At 40.0% G+C, this 20,344-nt stretch overlaps 1 protein-coding gene across 5 annotated transcripts in view; it reads left to right on the top strand.

Annotated features, from left to right (window-relative positions):
* Positions 1-17,503, top strand: part of LOC134211033 (glutamate-gated chloride channel) — a 538,835-nt gene extending 521,332 nt beyond the window's left edge. For 4 of the 5 annotated variants that reach the window (XM_062687560.1, XM_062687563.1, XM_062687562.1 and 1 more), the window contains 2 exons: positions 9,807-9,917; positions 10,021-17,503. In XM_062687560.1, coding sequence (XP_062543544.1) covers positions 9,807-9,917; positions 10,021-10,167 — 258 coding nt within the window. In that variant the 3' untranslated portion in view covers positions 10,168-17,503. The remainder of the gene's footprint in view (positions 1-9,806; positions 9,918-10,020) is intronic. The other variant, XM_062687564.1, reaches the window with a different exon arrangement.
* Positions 17,504-20,344: the final 2,841 nt, after the last annotated feature.

The raw sequence follows: 20,344 nt of genomic DNA, 5'->3' as shown, positions 1-20,344 counted from the left end.
AGCTGGACGGACTTATTGAGAATTGTACCACTCCTGTTAATCCATGCTCTTCGTATTACCCCTTCCAAAGCGATTTTGAATAGCAGACACGAAGGACCGTAACCCTCTGCGCGTTTCGAAGGGACTCGATAATGCCCCTGAAACTCGAACTGCGCACATCACCCAATCCATCCTAGCTTTGGTCAACCAAGTCAGTTTATCCGGAAATCCGTGTTCGTGCATTAGCTGCCATAGCTGGTCCCGATCGACTGTATCATATGCGACTTTGAAGTCGATGAATAGATGATGCATGGGCTGGGCACGTTGTATTCGTGGCATTTCTGCAGTACTTGGCGAATGGCGAACACCTGGTCCGTGGTGAAGTGTTCGCCCATAAAACTCGCCTGGTACTGCCCACGAACTGTCTTGCAATTGGTGCTAGTTGACGGCATAAAATTTGAGAGAGTACCTTGTAGGTAGCGTTCAGCAATGTGATTGCGCGGTAGTCGCTACAATCCAGCTTATCGCCCTTTTTGTAGATGGGACACACGACACCTTCCTTCCACTCCTGCGGCAAAACTTCTTCTTCCCAAATTTTGGTAATGACCCAGTGCAGCGCTCTAGCCAGTGCCTCACCACCGCGTATTTAAATAACTCTCCTGGTAGTTGGTCAACCCGAGGGGCTTTGTTTTTCTTCAGCCGGCCAATCTCCTCCTGGATTTTCTGGAGATCCGGAGCCGGTAAAATTATGTCCTGCGCGCCTTCTCCCAGGTTCATCAACAGACCGCCATAACGTTACGTGAGTGGTTTAACTTCTCATAGACCTTCCGTGTATTATTAGAACGGGACAGTTGCTCCGTATCTTCACGGTCTCGATCGTCCTGCTGGCGCTTTTTCCTCCGGTAAATCGAGTTTTGTCTGTTCCGCGCCCGTTTGTATTATGCCTCGTTCGCCCTCGTGCGGTGTTGCAGCAATCTCGCCCATGCGGCACATTCGCCGTCATACCAGTCGTTTCTCTGATCCGGGGGTACCGTGCCTAGTGAAGCGGTTGCGGTTTTCAAGAGACGCTGCGCCTAGTTGCTCTTCCGTTGGGAGTGCCACTTCCAGCTGCTACGCGTAGTATTGGGCTAGTCTACCGTCTTGTAGCCGCCCAATATTTAGCCGTGACTGACGACTCCGACACGTGGTGTACACCGTCGAGAGTTTTGAGCGCAGACATACTGCAACGAGGTAGTGGTCGGATTCAATATTCGCACTGCGGTAAGTGCGGACGTTCGTGATGTCAGAGTAGAATTTACCGTCGATTAATACGTGGTCGATTTGGTTTTCCGTTTCTTGGTTAGGTGATCTCCATGTGGCCTTGTGGATGTTTTTGCGGGGAAAGAAGGTGCTTCGGACTACCATTCCGCGGGAGGCTGCGAAGTTTATGCATCGTTGGCCGTTATAATTCGATACGGTGTGCGGACTATCCGCTCCGATGATCGGTCTATACATTTCCTCAAATTTCCGCAAATCTCCTGTCTGGTCGGAGGGCCGTCGTGTCAGGTCTGTTTTGTGTCCCACCTGACACCAGGACTTAGGCTTGTGCGCTTTGAGCGGCACACGGTCGCTTCGGTGGGCTACTTGCGGATACATGCAGCTTTTCACAGGAGTATAACAGGGCCCACTGTCAAACCTCACCACATCCTAGGCAAGACCCACAACTCGCAGATGGCCTGGGGAGAGATCGTCAAGCCCTTGGACATAGTCCCTGCTGCCCGCATACTTCCACGAGAAATCACTGGGAATGTAGCTAGGCTCGTTTTGGTATGAACACACGAAGCAGAACAAAGTGATACGGATCTCGAGATCGTTCTGCAGTTCGAAACGCTTCTGATCACACACTAATTATTTTCTTTTCTTCCGCACAAGGCGAAATAAAATAACACGGATCTCAAGATCGTTCTACGCTCCCAATCGCGTTCGAACGCGCACTAATTATATTCATTCTGACCGCACAAGGCAGAACAAAATAACGCAGATTTCATTCAATAACCCACTAATAATTTTCTTCTCAACCGCAAAAGGCAGAACAAAAAAATGTGGGTGAAAAGATCGTTCTGCGCTTCCAAAACATGTTTGATCGTGAATTAGTTATTTTCTTATCGACCGCACAAGACAGAACAAAATAATGTGAATCTCGAGACCGTTCTGCGTTTCGAAATCAGTTCAATCACGCACTAATTATTTTCTTTTCGACCGCACCAAGCAAAACAAAATGCCGCGGATCTCGAGATCGTTCTGCCCTTCCAAAACACGTTCGATCGCGCACTAATTATATTCTTTTCAACCGTACAAGACAGAACAAAGTCTTGAGATCGTTCTGCACTTCTAAATCGCGTTTGATCACACTTTTATTGGCTTTTTTTTTGTTGATAACATTTCATGAAAAGGGGGACTATTAGATTCCACTCTATAGGACAAGCTGTTGAACAGTGAACTAACTGGCAAGGAGTGAAATTCTAATTATACTTTGATAATTGTTTTAATATTGGGGTTTATAAACTAGGTTGCTTTTGAAATAATAAGAGTGGGTTGTAAATTGTGGTGTTTTTGTATCAGATTTCTACACTTTTAAATTGAAACTACGTCCGGTAAACATAAGATAAGATCTATCAGGATAGCACTAGGGTAACCGTACCCTTAGTGGAGGTAGTGGGGTTTTAATGACAATTATCATCATTATACATTTTACGATGGTTTCATTTGATGCGTCGTGCTTTAAATATCCTGTTAAATGTAACTTAACTAACTTAACTCCTAAGATTTTGCTTGAAAAACTATGAAAACAATGATTTCGTTTAATAAAATTGACTCTCTTGTACCAATAGTGTACCAATAGTGACGAGTCTCATGAGAAATCAATGGATAGGACCACTATAGGAACCAAAATTATTTTTTACCGTCACTAAAGGAACAGTGTACCCATTAGTGGTGCAATCAATATTTGGTAGTTGCTGACGTTAAATGGAATAAATCTCATTATTGATAGCAAATTTACTAGTTTATTTAGCGGCTAAGATATAAAAGCAGTAAATTTCCATTAACTATCAATTTAAAAAAAAAAATTTTTTGATCTACTATACCTCCACTATTGGTACCGTTACCCTACTATTTTCATCCCAAGCTCCACTATTCAATGAAAATATTACATTTGATTGCAATGTGGCTGGCACTTTATATACATGAATTGAAAGATCGAAGTAGACATCGCGTGTGAATGGGTGCAACATAATTTCGCTGTCACAAATTTTGGTCTGTTTCTGTATATGACAAAATATTTCTGTGGAATTTATTCAAATTCATCAGCACATGTCCTTCAACTTATCCGTTTAAGAAGTGATCTACATTCCTCGATAGGGCCAGGGACCAGCTACCCGAAATGTTCTGCGGTTTGATCTAGTACCAATATGTGTGCTACCATTCGACGTCGTGGTCAAAGTGTAATGGCTACCGAACAATACAGCAAACATTAGTGAGAAGAAAATTAAATGACTTTAGGAAATTATGTGGTCTCTTCGTATATCTGTGGTGTTCGCTGTTCAAAATTGAAGCTCTTCTGGACAAACTAAATTGGTGAGCACGTTCCAGTTCTTTACTTTTCTTTCTCTCATTGCTTTACCAATCTATAAAAAATATGCATTAAATACGTACAGGGCATCGTTTGTTGCTATTGCCGCGGATATTGTGGGAGTCCCAGGTATCCGGTTCACGCTTTAGCTAGCAACGGTGGCTCTTCTTGACCTTCTACTCCCTGAGTAGTTAGTATGAATAAGGGCGTCCTTGTGAAGTTTTGCTGTACCTGTTATGAACAACTTGTACATCCCTTTCCCTCCACAGCCTGAAGAAACATTTCTTGCTTCAGATGTGATTCCCTTTTGTTATACTAGTTGTCGTAATAAAAAGGGCACCATTACGGAGCATGAGATCTGATCAAATTATTCGTAGGGTAAGACGGTATAATGCGCCTAGGGTGGTCGGTATTGGCCATTTATGTCAAATACCGGTATTCGGTATTTGATGGAGTCAATACCGGTAATACCGGTAGAATACCGGTTTCAGGTAGTAAAAGAAAAACTTTTGATTTGGACTTTTGAATGAAAAACAATGTTTGTTGACAAACTTCAAATGTTAAGATCATTGCATGTTGAGCTGGGTAAAGCGAAACTTAAGTAGACATTCCATACTGAGCGACTTATCTCCCAATCCGCATTGGATTTTGTTAGCATTGTTGCCAACTACTGAGAATGCCCTCTCTGGTTCAACCTAAGTAGGACGAATGGTTCGAAGTCCGTCGAAAATCAGTGTCAAATACTTGCCCTTAAGATCAATCTTTACGGAATCCAATTTTCAAAGTGCTCGCGTTTTCGGGGGCACACTACTCGTTACGGAAGCAACGCACAACTGTCATTTTTATTTTTTCACGCATGCTGCGACGCAGCAAAGCTAAAGCAACAAAAATGACAGTTGTGTGCCGGCTCCGTATCGAATGGTGTGCCCCCGAAAACGCAAGCACTTTGAAACTTGGATTCCGTGAGGAGTGTCCTTAATCCCTTCAGATTCATAGTAGGAGAATTCCCTACGGATTGTATGCAAGGATCCTGGCGTCAACGTATTTGCCACCAGCAACGCAAATGTTTGTCTCTGCTACAGTCTCTTCACAAGTTGTTCTTTAACCGATAAACCAGAAAAATATCCATACATGCATCTTCTTCGTATCGATCGTCAGGTATGGACGGTATGGTCGTTATCTCAGTTTCGACGATCGCATCAGGAATGATTAGACGCTTCAAGATCCCATACGCTTGCTTAATCAAAGTAGCTCTGGATGCCTCGAAGAAAATGCCAAAATCGTTTCTGACTAATTGTCGCTTAACTTTTCAAAAGGTCCTAAGTAACATTTTTTTCATGAATTAATTTGAATAGCGCAATCAACAGACCAAGATTAAAGCTTTTGATTGCAGTACTCAAATTAATTCATGAAAAAAATGTTACTTAGGTCCTTTTGAAAAGTTAAGCGAGAATTGCGTCACGGCAGAATTTTTCGAAAAACAAAAAGATCGGCGTATTTGATCTCTTGGTCTCTCTTGGATTTATTCTTTAAAAGCATCGAAATAGTGGCGAAAATTTCTGTGGCTTGATTTGATAATAGTTCCAACGTAAATTGGAACGCACAGAGAACTCACAGAGCAGTAGTTCCACAACAGCTTGAACAGGTTCTAGGGCTTGAATTATTTCAGCGTGCCTTGGCGTCAGCCACTAATTCAAATTCTTTTCCTAATTCAGAACGGACATATTTTTGCAGAAAATCGTTTTTCACAGGTGATCTCCGGAAAAGAACTACTACGGCACGTACCTTTTTCACAATTTCATACATAGCGGGAAAATTCTCCACGATATCAACAATGTTAATTGAAGAAAAATTCATTCGCAGTTTGACAGATGTCTAAGAGAATGAAGCAACAGGTATGATTATTGACGATTTTGGTCGATTTTTGTTGTAGCGTAAACGTCGTCAATGATGCTTACTTGGGCAATGTTACTCATACGCGCATTTAATTGTTGAATTTTTTGCACGATGAGTCTTTACTGCTTGCAACCGAATATTTGCCCCATCTATGCTGGATTTCCTGTTTATATGGGACAGATAAGCGATTACAGGCAGTTGAGCTGATATAAGTAGGTGAAAATTATTCGAGATTTTTTATACTGACAGAAAAATTTGAAATACCGAAAATACCGGTATTTTCCGTCTCTAATACCGGTATTACCGGTTTCGGTACTACCGGTTAGACCACCCTAAATGCGCCCCACCTGGCCAAAACGCCCCCCTTTGATTTCTAGAAAACTATAACTATTTAAGGGTCAAAATCAGTTGGTACCTATAAGTATTTGTAAACCCATCATACTATGTGAATGTGAAAGTATTTTTGTATTACACAATGAAAATAATAGCAGAATACAAAAAGTCACAGTTTTGATGTAACTTTTTATGTTTGTTTGCTCAACATTCTGGAGCGACTCTGGCATACTGTCCGCAAAACTTGCACTGGAACACTCAGTTGGGCAACAAAATAACTTTTCTCAGTGGTTAATATGATATAAAATTGCTACCATCTACAAAAATGTAACGATTTTCGAAAACATGTTTCACTGGCCAAAACGCCCCAGTGTAGGCAGGACGATATGCCCTTACCAACTGAACACAAGCGCAGCGAGCCTGCAGCAGCTGCTTCCAAATTGTATGGAAAATATTGAAATGTAATTCACACCTGCTTAAATGGACCTATGTTGGTTTTTTAATGTCAAGCGCATAAGGATTTGTAGCCTTTTTATTATGGGATTGATAAAATACTAATGAAGGGCTATGAAACGTCTTTGGTTAAGGTGGGGCGTATTGCCCAGGCACTATTTGAAATTCATTTTTTCACGACTTTTCAAAAAAGCTTTATCACGTGTTATCTGTAATATTTTTATATGACTACTCACGGGCAATGCATTTGCGACTTCCTGGACTACCAAATAACACAAAGTTTGCATAAATTGCGTTGAAAAGTAAAAAGATATCAAGGAGTTGCCTTAGGGGGGGCATATTATACCGTCTTACCCTAGTACTACCTAATCAACACCCCCGGTTGGGTGAGGGATAGAGGATGACGCACACACACACACACAATGTGGCTGGCACTTTATATCGCGACCTACTTCGATCTCCTGTTGGCGGGCCTTGATTTAGAGCAGGGAATCAATTTTTCTTGGATGCGCATGCGAAACAAGCGACAAAAAAGAGCCAAACAATTTTTTTTTTGGGTTCATAATTGTATAAAAATCTAACAATTTCGCATATGCCCGGTTCTTATGCAGGTTTTGGTAGATTCTTATACAGAATTGTTTGAAAATCTAACAACCGCCGGTTGGGTGTAGAGTTTGATACTTTGCGCATTTCCTCTCTGTCGCCTTGTCTATCAAAATATTTTCATCTCTCCGTTCTCATCCATCTGTTTTGTTTTTGTTCATTTTCTGTTACAATCAATGCCAAAATCCATCATCGAAACATGTCAACAACATCACAATCAATAATTTTAGAACACTGAAACCCGTCCTTCACTTGTTTTTACTTGTCATAAGACGAGTTAATACAATCCCATTGAATTCCACCACTTAATTGTATCTTGACAGATACGTATTTCGACCTCAACAGTAAGGCCGTCTTCAGTGTCTCGTACTTGACTCGACTCGAGTAGTGGAATTCAATGGGATTGTATTAACTCGTCTTATGACAAGTGAAGACATTCCACTAAAAAGCTCAACATAATTTTCTTATCTTCACTTGTTGTTTAATTGTAGTCCTTGATCTCACATTATTTCAAAAAAGAACAAAAAACAAAACTATACCTAAAACTATACCTCTGAATAAATTTAAGATTGAAAACATTAGGCATTAAAAAAAACGCCCCTGTCCGCTTTGTAAAATTATCCACGATGACCACACGATCTATTACAGATATTTCACAGATATGCCACATAATCATGAGATGATTTGAGATGTTTCTGTGATTTATTCGGTGTTCTGTATACTCGTTTCGTGGCCTTGGGCCCCATATTATATTATGTAACAAAACAAACCAATTTTACTCATTGTTCATATAGTTGAGTACATGGGCTTTTTTTTTTCCTTGTCGGGTATATTTTATTACTGCGACCATTTTTTTGATCTATTGTAATATATTCCCCTTTTTTTCTTGCTATGTCATTATGGCGTATCGCTATTGGAAGTGATCGTCATTGTTTGACTAACAGCTTCTCCCCAACACGGCTCAGCTTTGAATGAAATGCACCACCGAATTGGGATTTGTTCTACCAAGCTCAAGTGGTTCTATAAGCCCCTTGGTGAAGAACTTTTGTCTTGTTCGAAAAATTGCCGGACAACGGCATAACAGATGCTCCGAATCTTCTTTTTCTATGTCGCAGAAGCGACATAGATCATTCTGAAGTTTCCCTATAAGCTTCAAATGATATCGACTCGGACAATGACCTGTAATGAGACCCGTCTAAGTGCTTAGGTCTCTTTTAGATAATTCTAAGATGTTGCCAGTCATGGAAACATTCGGAGTGATAAAACGTTTCGATTGCCTGGCATTAGTTGCGTTCCTAAAATTGGTTTCTATTTTCATAGATTCCCATACCTTCAGCTCCATACGAAGAGAAGAAGTTGGTAAGCTGCAAAAAGGTTCCGGTCCTGTAAACCGACTTGATGATCCGAGTCTCGCCAGCATATCGGCTTTTTCGTTACCATCTATTCCACAGTGTCCTGGAACCCAATATAATTTGACTTTATAGCAACAAGACAATTTTGGAGGGACTGAATGCATTCCCAAACTTGTTTTGAAGTGCATGTTGCCGACTTCAGAGCATTCAAAGCTGCTTGGCTGTCGGACATTATGCATATATTTGAGTGTCTGTAGTTCCTACGCAAACATATTACAGAACACTCTAGAATTGCGTGAACTTCCGCTTGGAATACGGATGGCCAACTTCCCATGGGAATCGATATGTCTATCCCAGGGCCAGTAACTCCTGCTCCCACATGGTTGTTCAATTTGAACCGTCAGTATAAAACGTAATTGATCCTGAATTACATGGGCTTGGGCTTAATACATGGGCTTAATATGACCTTGTCTGCACTCTTCTATTATCTTTTTGGCTGTGTTAAGCAAGCAAGCCGTCAAAGTCCGCACAGAATTATTTGCAATATCCAACCCTGTGGTACTTATGAGTAGGGATCCTATATTAGGAGATGGGCGAATACTTTCCAAGACGATTTAGCAACGCTGTTAATTTCGTAATCAAACGCTGACAGCACTTGCCGTAGCGTACAATGTTCTTGCTTGTACATGACTTTGCAATTGATGACACTTTTCGATGATGTTGTCTATCCTCCAACCGTGCATTATCACTGAAATAAAAAAGCAGTACAAAAGAACAAAACACAATGCATAAACTAGACTAGGTACTTCTACTTGCGCAAGAAAAAACAAATTGCTTATTCGATAAAACTTTTTGAAAAATCTTTTCCATTACAATCGCAATACCTCTCAATCTGCAACAATAACGCTGTTCATTTGGCTCAGATTTACACAGTTCTCAATGCATATTTCGCTTATCTCTGAATATAGGATCCCTTCTTATGAGTAATTCGTTGAGTCGCCGGCTTTCGTTAATTAAGTCTTATCAACCAGAAAAAAATATTTTAAGCTCTTTTTAGTGGAATGTATTCAACCGTCTAAGACGAGTTTAGTACTCTCCATTTAATTCCACCAATTATTTTGATATCTTTGCAGATACGTATTTCGACCACAACTGTGTGGTCGTCTTCAGTGTCTCGTACTTGACTCGACTTCAACATTTTTTCCCGTCCCTATTGCAGTAGAGTGGGGCGTGGCGTAGAGTAATGACAATCATGCTTTTGTCGATTTTATCGTAGATTGTAATCAAAGACTACACACAGTCTGATTTCACAAAGGATCCGAAGATAAAATAATGTATGAAGCCCTCAGGAACGGTTTATAATGTCTCTCATGTCTTATAGGTTCTATGGTTTTGAAAATTGCCGTTCTTTTCAATTACTCATCTGTATTAATTGATCTTTTTGCTTTTATGAAAATATGTCTAATTAACACTTTACACTTGACGTCTCTTGGACATGCTCCAAGATCTTGTTGTTTGACTAACCATAAAATTTGAAACAAATCTAAATTCTATTATCTAACGGAATTCCCTCTTGGTAGGGTGTGAAGAAACGAGAATCCGGCGGACCGAATGAGATCGTTGCCTGTACCAGCTGCGCGGGTGGAACCAGTCCATGCACTCACTCGGCAAACAATGGCTGTGCTACCGAGGTGTGTAGACTAAAAGGCTGAAGCAACTGAAACTAGTTGCTACCAAAGGATTAAGCTGAATAACAGTATCGCTAATTTAATGTTTTTTTCTTCTTCTTTTTAGACATGTTTCGTACAGGTGCGGAAAAAAGAACCACCCCACCCAATCCGGGTGGCAAAAACGATCGACGTTATCGCAAGGATCACCTTTCCTTCGGCATACGCAGTCTTTCTCATATTTTTCTTCATCCATTACAAGGGATTCTCCTAGAATACAATCAATAAGCGGTTGCTTCATGAAATCTACACAAATAATCTGCTGTAACATCAGCTGGCACACACAGTTGCGAACAGTGCATGGTGTTTTGAACGCTGGAGTTCATTTTCTACGGACGGCCTTCGGCTGAGAATTTCATCGCCGTATCTACTGGAGACCAGTTCCCGTGAATATCCCGATTAGAAACATTTTGATACAACACACACATTACACACGCTTCGGATAAAATACTCATAGACGAAATCAAATAGACAACGTTACAGCTTCGGTATATGCTACAGAAATATGCGGTCACCGGTGAAATAGATTCGAATAAGTTTGTAAAAAATGATGCCGACTAGTGAAGAAGGAAACAACAAAAACAAATACTGCCTTTTAGTAAGAAACATGGAAAATGAAACTTCAGCAACACTAAAATCAAAACATTATAAAACTCAACATTTTGAGAATGCTGTAATGACAAACAAACATAGATAGAGAATTGTACAAATAAAAACTTGTACATAAAAGGGTCATTTCTCGCGCTAAGTCTAGTTTAATTCGGTTTTCGATTAAAATGATACAGTAGCACTCGGTAGAAACTGAACGCAACCAGTTACCATTTGTAAGTTCTACACGAACCTTCTTTTCCATTGAAAACAATACAATGCAAAGCATAAGAAAGCTCATTGAATTAAGCTTATCGGTGCGATCGGATGACCTAATCGTGTCCTAGACAGCGCGCTCCGCAAATCGCCCATCCACCCCACATTAGATTCTACGCTATAGGGTCATAGGTCGATTTTTCGCAAGAACGAATTATTCAAATTGAATGAAAGAAAAAACAAACAAATTACACGGTTAAACCAAATACGGAATAGAACACAAAAAAAAACACACACACACACGCCATGCCAATGATGAGAATTTTTGCAATCAAATAGAGTTTTAGTAGGCGGGTAAGGAATGAGAGGAAATATAGCAATATTATTTGAATAGAGACTAAACTAATTATGAGGCATATTTATATGAGATAGGATAATTAACAATTCAATGATAAATAATAAGAATAGGGGAACTAAACATTGACTAGATAATGAGGGTGTATATTTTTTATAACAAGGGGCAAATGCAGACCGATCGTTGTGGTTTTGTATTAGTTTTCTCGAAAAAAAAAAGATCTGAATGTTTCCAGTCGCATTGTAGTTTGAATCGTAATGGTAAGCTTTCTATGCCCTCGACAAGTTGCTTTGAATAGTGATACTAACAAATAATGATGCCACAGAGTAGGAACAGAGAACATAGTTGATATTGCTTGAGAAAAAAAGCTACTGATCGTTTGGCATGCAATAAACATATGTAACAGAGTATGGAGAGCGTTATAAAACGCGCTCTGATTTAAAAGCTACCATGATACATTATTGATTATAGTGCCGTTACAACTATGTCGTTTCTTCAGTTACGTTACACTAATGATATCCCGTTCCTCTGTTCTAAGCTGGTTACCAAAGCAGCACACAAAAAGCAATTCTGTCTAAAACCCTAGCAAATAAAGAAATTTTCATTATAAGCTATTTATACAGATATTGTATAACAAGCTTGAATTTCCGGTAAGCGGTACGACGTCGATGCGTTGCAATCTGAATCGAATTTAATGTAAACTCTGCCTATCACTTTGGAGCAATCCGTATATTGAATTTTTGATGATACTTACTTACTTATGGATCCTGTACACCTCCGGTGGTGCAAAGGGCCGACTTGAAAGATCTCCATCCTGAGCGTTACCCAGCTATCGCTTTAACCTGTTGCCAGGGTAGATTTCGGTCGACTTCTATTATTCCTTTATTGAGGCGTCGCCGCCATGAGCCTCTGGGTCTGCCTCTGCTGCGATGTCCCGCTGGGTTCCAGTCTAATGCTTGTCTGCAGATTTCGTTTCCACCCCTACGTAGAGTGTGGCCGACCCAGCCTCACTTCCGGTCCCGAATTTCTGTTGCTATCGGCCTCTGGTGACAACGACGATGGAGCTCGTTGTTTGAGATCCAGTTGTGAGGCAACCAGGCCCGAATTATATACCGCAGGAATCTGTTAATGAACACCTGCAGCCGTTGAGTGTTCTCCACTGATACACACCATGTTTCGCTAGCGTATAACAGCACAGATTTCACGTTAGAGTTGAAAATTCGTATTTTGGTGCGTTCACTTATCTGCCTGTTTTTCCAGATATTTCTTAAACTAGCAAAGGCAGCCCTTGCTTTCTTGATCCGTGCGAATAAGTCGATCTTAGTACCGCCGTCTGACGTCATTTGGCTACCAAGATATTGGAAGCTTTCAACATTCTCCACTGGTTGCCCGGCTACTGTGAAACTGGAAGGAGTCACCGTGTTTACATCCAACGATTTGGTTTTGTTGACGTTGATGACTAAACCTGCCGAGGATGATAGGTATTTATAAAAGAGATTATAAACTACAGAAAAAGATTGTGCTTCGGTTCCTTTCATTCTGCTGTTCAGGGTTTGCAGAAATTGCTCTCAATAGATAACGAACAACGATTAAAGAGAGCCAAAAACCTCTCCGAATCATAACAAGCCATGGAAACAAAACTATCACACTTGTTTGGAAAAATAAAAATTATTCGGATAGGCGTCTCCAACCGAGGGGGGTATGTAGGGGACCATATTTTTTTCGCACAGCTGTGTAAAACAAGTTGAAATGATGTACATCAGAACCGGTGCCCCCGCAATTGGAGCTTATTAACAGAAATTTATCATGGGTTGGAGCCCCCCGAATCAGTTCTTTATCGCTACCGAAAATTGTCTCTCACGGCATGCTACCTATCAAGAGTGTATACAGACATGATAAGTGAGAGATTTTCTAATTCTCCTTTGGATTCAAACCCTGCAGCTGTCCTATATACGGGGGAAAGGTCGATTATTCGAAACTTATTCGGCCGAAAGCCGTTTGGCCGAATACTACTAAGCCGAAAAAAAAACATAATGCCGAAACCCATCTGGCCGAAATGGCCATTTGGCCGAATGAGTCGTTCGGATGAATGCAGTGAGAAGAGGGAAATAAGAAATTAGAAATGAGACGTCTCACTTCTCACTCGTCATTTCTCACTACTTATTTCTCACTTCACACTTCTAACTTTTTGCAGTGAGAAGTTAAAAATAATGACTCACTTCCCACTCGTCATTTCTTACTTCTCATTTCTCATATCTCATTTCGTACTTCTCCGTCACTGAGAAGTTAGAAGTGAGAGGCCTCACTCTCGCTCCTCATTTCTGATTTCGCATTTTTTTTTTCTCACTATTCACATCAGTGCTTATTGCCAAACGGCCATTAAGGCCAATTGACGTTTTCGGCCAAATGACCCAAATGACTTTCTGCTAAACGATCGTTTCAGACACACGGCATTTTCGGTCAAATGACCTCTTCGGCCAAATGACCTATGCGGCCAAATAACCTGTTTGGCTAAATGACCTATTCGGTTTAAATTCATCACGAGTTGGCAGTTTTAGGAGAACATGAGGCTAGGGGCCTTCTTAGCCTTGCAGTAAAATGCGCGTCTACAATGCAAGACCATGCTGAAGGTGGCTGGGTTCGATTTCCAGTCCTGTTTAGGAATTTTTTGGGTTGGAAATTATCTCAACTACATATGGCATAAATGTATCACCGTATTAGCATCATGATATACAAATGCAAAAGTGGTAACTTGGCTTAAAAACCTCGCTGTTAACGACTGTGGAAGTGCTTAATGAACACTAAGCTGCGAGCCAGCAATGTGCCAGTGGGGGATGTAATACCAATAAGAAGAAGAAGGAGAACATGATTTTTTTTTTAATTTATGAAGACTGTATTGCGAATGGTCATATTCTTAGCAACGACGAAAACAATTTTTCGTTGAGCGTTCTTACTGATCAGTCCGTGGACGTTGAACTACCGAATAGTTACGCCATGAACTGCCGTAATCAGAAAAAGTGACGTATTAACCATTTTCCAAAAATGGTGTTACCGAATAGTACCTACTCATAAAACTCTTTAACATAAAAATGAAAAACATGCATGTTGTAAAATGGCGCATACGTCACTTCTTCAGATTACGGCAGTGAAGGCCAATCAACTTCTTACCGAAGTGCATATCATGCCAAATTCGAACTATCTTAAAGCGAATTGCTTGTTCAACCGATAGTATTGATGATCAATTGCTTTCAATTTGAATTTGCACTAAAACTTTTTGTTGTTATGCTTTTCGAACGCTCTCAAAGATAGAACATCTGTGATTTTTTTAAAGGCTCTTAAAGATAAATGAGCATTTTTCTCTATACCTATTTTTATTTGGTAGGCACTCTGTGTTTCATAACCGCTACTGTGCCATGATCTTTTATGGTATTCTGCTGTACAGAACCACGTAGCCAACATTGGAAATTCCGCACTGACAGTCATAAGGATAATCACGAGGAGGAAAGAGAGAGGCGCGTTCCAAGGTGTTAGTTTTATAAACGGCAAGAAGATGAAAAGAGACTGCATCTACACTACGAAAACACAACCAAAACATCTAGCTTTAGATGTCCATAATTCGTTAGTATTGACGTTACCAGTCCATCTCATCGTGAGTCTATTGTGTCCATTTGTCCATATGATTAGTCCAAAGATCATTAGTTTGTTCAGTTGCCATTTATCCAGATACGTTGAAGGAATGCCTTTGAGAAGAACAGTTGTGTCGGTACGCCACCGTACGGACTGCGCTTTCGGCGACTGACGATAAGAGGGAATTGAACCCATGACCATTCGCTTTCAAAGCAAACGTGTAGCCACGGTACAGGACCTCCCGGGGCAAAACTTATCCACAGATAACAATTTTTAAAAAAGTATCAAATTAGATTTCCCTAAAGATATGATTTTTAGGGTGCAAATAATTCATAAATTCGTTTACTGCCTTTTTTCATAATCTATCGTTATTTTTTCGAGATTCGGATATTTTATGACTTATCAGTCTTTTTTTTGGCAAAGTTTTGAAAACTTAAAGATACTGTGGGGCAAAAGGGTAAATGAAATCGTATAGTTCATGTTCATCAAGTCATAAAAGTTGAATATAATATTGAAATTGATCATATTTATGACAGTTGTCTCTCTGTTGTGGACTTGAAAAATTTGGTGCTTCATCAATCAAGTACGTTTTTTCACTTACACCATTTACCCACCCACCCCACCGTACCTTACCGTCAAATGGAGTAACTTGCAACACTTTGAATTGATCCCATTCAAATGCATTTTTCACTATCCGCTATTTTTTTTCGATTTGGACATCAAGGCTATCAAACTTTAATATGTGATAGCAAGCTATAATTTTCATGCCTAAAAAGTTTTTAGTTAATTTCTTAGCTTTAGCTTTGACTGACTACACATATCTATGGTTGCTACTCCGTGATTGTCCAGAATCAGTGAAATTGCACAAAGAATCAACTGAATGATTGACTGGGATTGTTCAAGCATTCTCAGTGTGCAAGTTTCAGTGACTCTAATATTCAAATGATCAATAACGGCGCCGGCCACGTCCTTGTAGTCAGTTAGGAAGAGGGATGGAATATTAGTAGGTGGTTTTTGCTATTTGAAGACCGTGTATACCTCTGCGTCTCCACAAAAACCACAAGAAGGATTATCAGTTAGTTGGTAAGCATCGTTGGATCTGGATTCACTCTAATAAGCAATACGACCGTGCCATTCTTTATACACGGTGATTTTACCTAACCATGATTCGGCCGCAAAGCAGAACAAACTAACAACCTGCACACCGAGCAAGAACACGATCAAACGCATATCTATTGATTTACTTCCCGACCGCACAAACTACAACGATACCAGATCATTCGACGTGTCTATGAACCGAGCATGGACAATAGTCAATATGCATGCCCGATGGCATATGCAAACTGTTAAGGATCGAGTTTTTGACGACCGAACCGACGTGCAGTATTCTGTACTTACTTGACCGGATCAAAGCGCAATACAAGCGCATTATCCGCCGAATATCAAAAAGATATTTCTTTCTCCGGCCCGCGACGAATAACACACGCACTGTACTTACTTTCCCGATGGCTATTGCAAGCTATAGAAGATCGCACTTGTCTTAACCGGATCGAAGCGCAATACAAGCGCATTATCCGCCGAATATCAAAAATATATTTTTGACGACGAATAACACACGCACTGTACTTACTTTCCCGATGGCTCTAAAAAGTTTTTAGTTAACTTCTGCATAAAAATTAAGGTTGAACACCGTGCCCTGCCCTAATCAGACGGGTAGTATTCAAAGCCCAGGGGCCTGTAGCATAATCGATTTTTTTTTAATTTACTGTGAGACGAGCTCGGTGGTCTAGGGGCTACCGCTTCTGCCTTATAAGTAGGAGGTCGTGGGTTCAATTCCTGGCTCATCCCTTTCCTACTTTGTATTTCTATCTTAGTTCTTTCTGTATTTCACGTTATACCAGAACGATTCCTACTGTTATAACCTTCCACGCAATCCCAAAAGCTCCCGTGGTACCTATGAGAGGTCGTAGAGTTCTCTGCATCTTTCTTAAGTAGGTGTCCAACAAACCATCCTTCCCCTTCCTCAGCATTCGCAAGGACGTGGCCAGGACAGATCTCGACTATTTGAGAGTGCATTGCTTCCATCTAAGAGATGCTGATTAGTCCCAAATCAATATCAGTGGTAACGGATGAAAGCGATGCTACTCTCATACAATAGTTTTGGCTTGTACCACCTACGAATTTGTGCGAACTGCTAAATGCTAATGCTAATGCTCAAGTAGTTTTTTAATTTACTGTTTCAGTAAATTATTTCATTTACTGTTTCAGAGTTTTATAACTTTAGTTTACCTAAAGTTGACTTTATTCAACTCAAATGTGAGTTGTTGTACTGAACAATCTCCAATCCATGCATCTTGTCCTATTTTTGACAACAATCGTGGAAAAGAAAGGAAAAACTACTTAAATTTTTAATAAAATTTGATGCGATGTTATCATCAGTAAGTATTTTGAACTTAAATTTTGAAATGATTTATCTTTCAAGAAATCGCCTAAATTTCATAATAATTTCAACAATTTCAATTATTGGACTAAAACAAAATCCAAACCCGCAAAACACAAAATTGAAACCCGCTTCAAGAACACGCGTCAAACGAACCTGGCGAAATTAGATTTTTAATGGAAGATACGTTCGAGTAAAGTACAAATCGCCCAAATTAAAAACCCATGTCAATCACAAAATCCACCTATTAAAACCACGTAAAAAATCACTCCAGTGTGCATTACTTTTTCTTCGTAAAAAATGCCAATACCACGATACCGGATTGCACCAACGTCCATGTCAAATCACGCCTTCCCTAAATAACCTTTGAAAAGGTGCAGTTCAAAATGGTAGGATTTATAAGTAAAATAAAGCATGAAAAATCCGTTTTTGTACCTTTTTACGAAACCCTGCCCCTGATGTACCCGCCCACCATAGTCAATCTTGGTAACGACCAAGATGATTAAATTATCTTTCGAAATACTGAAAATCCAAAATTGGCAAACATTAAAAAGTTATAGCATTTCAATTTGGTCAATTTGACCCCAGAGCACAGACAAATGTTGAAAAAGTACACTGTAATGCATATTTTCAAGATTTTCGCGAATTTGCACCTAGGAGGACAGATCTCAGTGAGTTTTCCGAAACTACCAAAAATTAGAGAATCGGTGAAAACTAAAAATGGCTAGCCATCAGGTGCCTAACAGTATTGACCCCAGAGCACAGACAAAAGTGCTATGCTATCCGCTATTTTTTTTTTGATTTGGACATCAAGGCTATCAAACACATATGTAAAAGTGCTGCACTTCCCTCATGCCTAAAAATTTTTAAAGGATTTCTCAGCTGAGCTTTGACTGACTAAACATATCATCTATGGTTGTTACCCGGTGATTGTCCAGAATCAGTGAAATTGCAACAAAGAATCAACTGGAATGATTGACTGGGATTAATTCAAGCATTCCTTAGTGTGCAAGTTTCAGTGACTCTAATATTCAAATGGATCAATAACGGCGCCGGCCACGTCCTAGAAACAGTTAGGAAGAGGGAAGGAATATTAGGTGGTGGTTTTCGCCATTTGAAGACCGTGTATATTTCTGCCTCACCGCAAAAACCATTGCCAAGAAGGATTATCAGTAAGTTGGTAAGCATCGTTGGATCTGGATTCACTTTGATAAGCAATACGACCGTGCTTCAGCCTTTTGCGTTGACGGTGATTTTACCCAATCCATGATTCGTCAAAAGCAGAACAAACTAACAACCTGCATTACCCTATAGCAAGAACACGATCAAACGCATATCTATTTATTTACTTCCCAAACGCACAAACTACAACAATATCAGATCATTCGACGTGTCTATGAACTGGAGCATGGATTACGGTCACCATGCATTTCCGATGGCATATGCAAACCATAAAGGACCGAGGCTTTTTGACGACTGAACTGACGTGCAGTAACGTAGTACCGCCAAGTCTTACTTGACCGGATCAAAAGCGCAATACAAGCGCATTATCCGCCGAATATCAAAAAGATATTTCTTTTCTCCCGCCCGCGACGAATAACACACGCACTGTACTTACTTTCCCGATACGCCGGTGCAAGCCATAGAAGACTGCACTTGTCTTAACCGGACCGAAGCGCAATACAAGCGCATTATCCGCCGAATATCTAAAATATATTTTTGACGACGAATAACATCGCACTGTACTTACTTTCTCTCCTGATGGCTCTAAAAAGTTTTAGTTAACTTCTGCATAAAAATTCAAGGTTGAACACCGTGCCCCGCCCTAAATCAGATTTTGGTAGTATTCAAAGCCCAGGGGCCTGTAGCACAATCGATTTTTTTTTTAAATTTACTGTGAGACGAGTTCGGTGGTCTAGGGGCTACCGCTTCTGCCTTATAAGTAGGAAGTCGTGGGTTCAATTCCTGGCTCATCCCTTTCCTACTTTGTATTTCTAACTTAGTTCTTTTTCTGTATTTCACGTTATACTCGGAACGATCTTTACTGAACCTTCCACGCAATCCCAAAAGCTCCCGTGGTAATTATGCGAGGTCGTAGAGTTCTCTGCGTCTTTTCTTAACCTTCTGTCTGGTGTTTTCAAAAAACTTACGTTGAACCAGTGCTCTGGGGTCAAATTGGACCCCAAATTGAAACTGCTATAACTTTTTAATGTTTGGCCAATTTTTGGATTTTAAGGCTGTTTCGAAAGATAATTTAATCATCTTTCAGGTCGTTACCAAAAGATTGACTATAGGTGAGCGGGTACATCGAGGGGCGGGGTTTTTCGTAAAAAGGGTTTACACAAAAACAGTGATTTTCATTGATTATTTTACTTATATCCGAAAATCCTATCCATTTTGAACTGCACTCTTTTTAAAAAGGTTATGCAAGAAGGCATGTGCTTTGGCATGAGGCGTTGATAAGTTTTAGAACTCGGCCGCCAGGTGGTGGTATATTTGAATTCATTATTTTAGACTACTTAAGATATTCCCCGATATATAGAATTGTCCTTAACTTTTCAAAAGGACCTAAGTAACATATTTTTTCGCCGAATTAATGTGAATAAGCACTGATCAATATGTCATGTTGTTATGTTGATTGCGCTATTCCAAGATGAATCGTAACCAAGTCACTGAAGATTAACGAAGTCTCATGAATTAATGTGAATAGCGCAATCAATAGCTATCATGTTGTTATATTGATTGCGCTATTCAAATTAATTCGAATAACTTATCAGGTCACTTTTGAGAAGTTGTTAACAATGTCCTCCTCAGCTCAAATATTCTTATCGCAACAAATTTAAAAATTTTGAAAAAATTAACACATATTATTGAGCACCGCTTTGTAGTGCTAGACATCCTAAAACAATGTTGCCGAATACAACTTCTGGGTTGTAGGTATGAGGGATCTCAAGCTAAAGCAATACTCTTCATATATGCAAGAATAACATTGCAAGTACGCTAAGCGCCGCCTATTTGTAAATTTCCTAATTATTTATTCCTGGTCACGCCTTTGACAGTCCATTCCCACCAGACGAACTTTACATTAAAGATGTCATCTCTACTAAAGTTTCAAATTTGTGTGATGAGAATATTTACAATGAGGAAAATTCCATATCGGAATTA

The sequence above is a fragment of the Armigeres subalbatus genome, chromosome 2 (assembly GCF_024139115.2).
Source record: "Armigeres subalbatus isolate Guangzhou_Male chromosome 2, GZ_Asu_2, whole genome shotgun sequence".
Classification (NCBI taxonomy): Eukaryota; Metazoa; Arthropoda; class Insecta; order Diptera; family Culicidae; genus Armigeres; species Armigeres subalbatus.
Note: the sequence above shows the minus strand (reverse complement) of the source record. Positions and strands in the feature narration are given on the sequence as shown.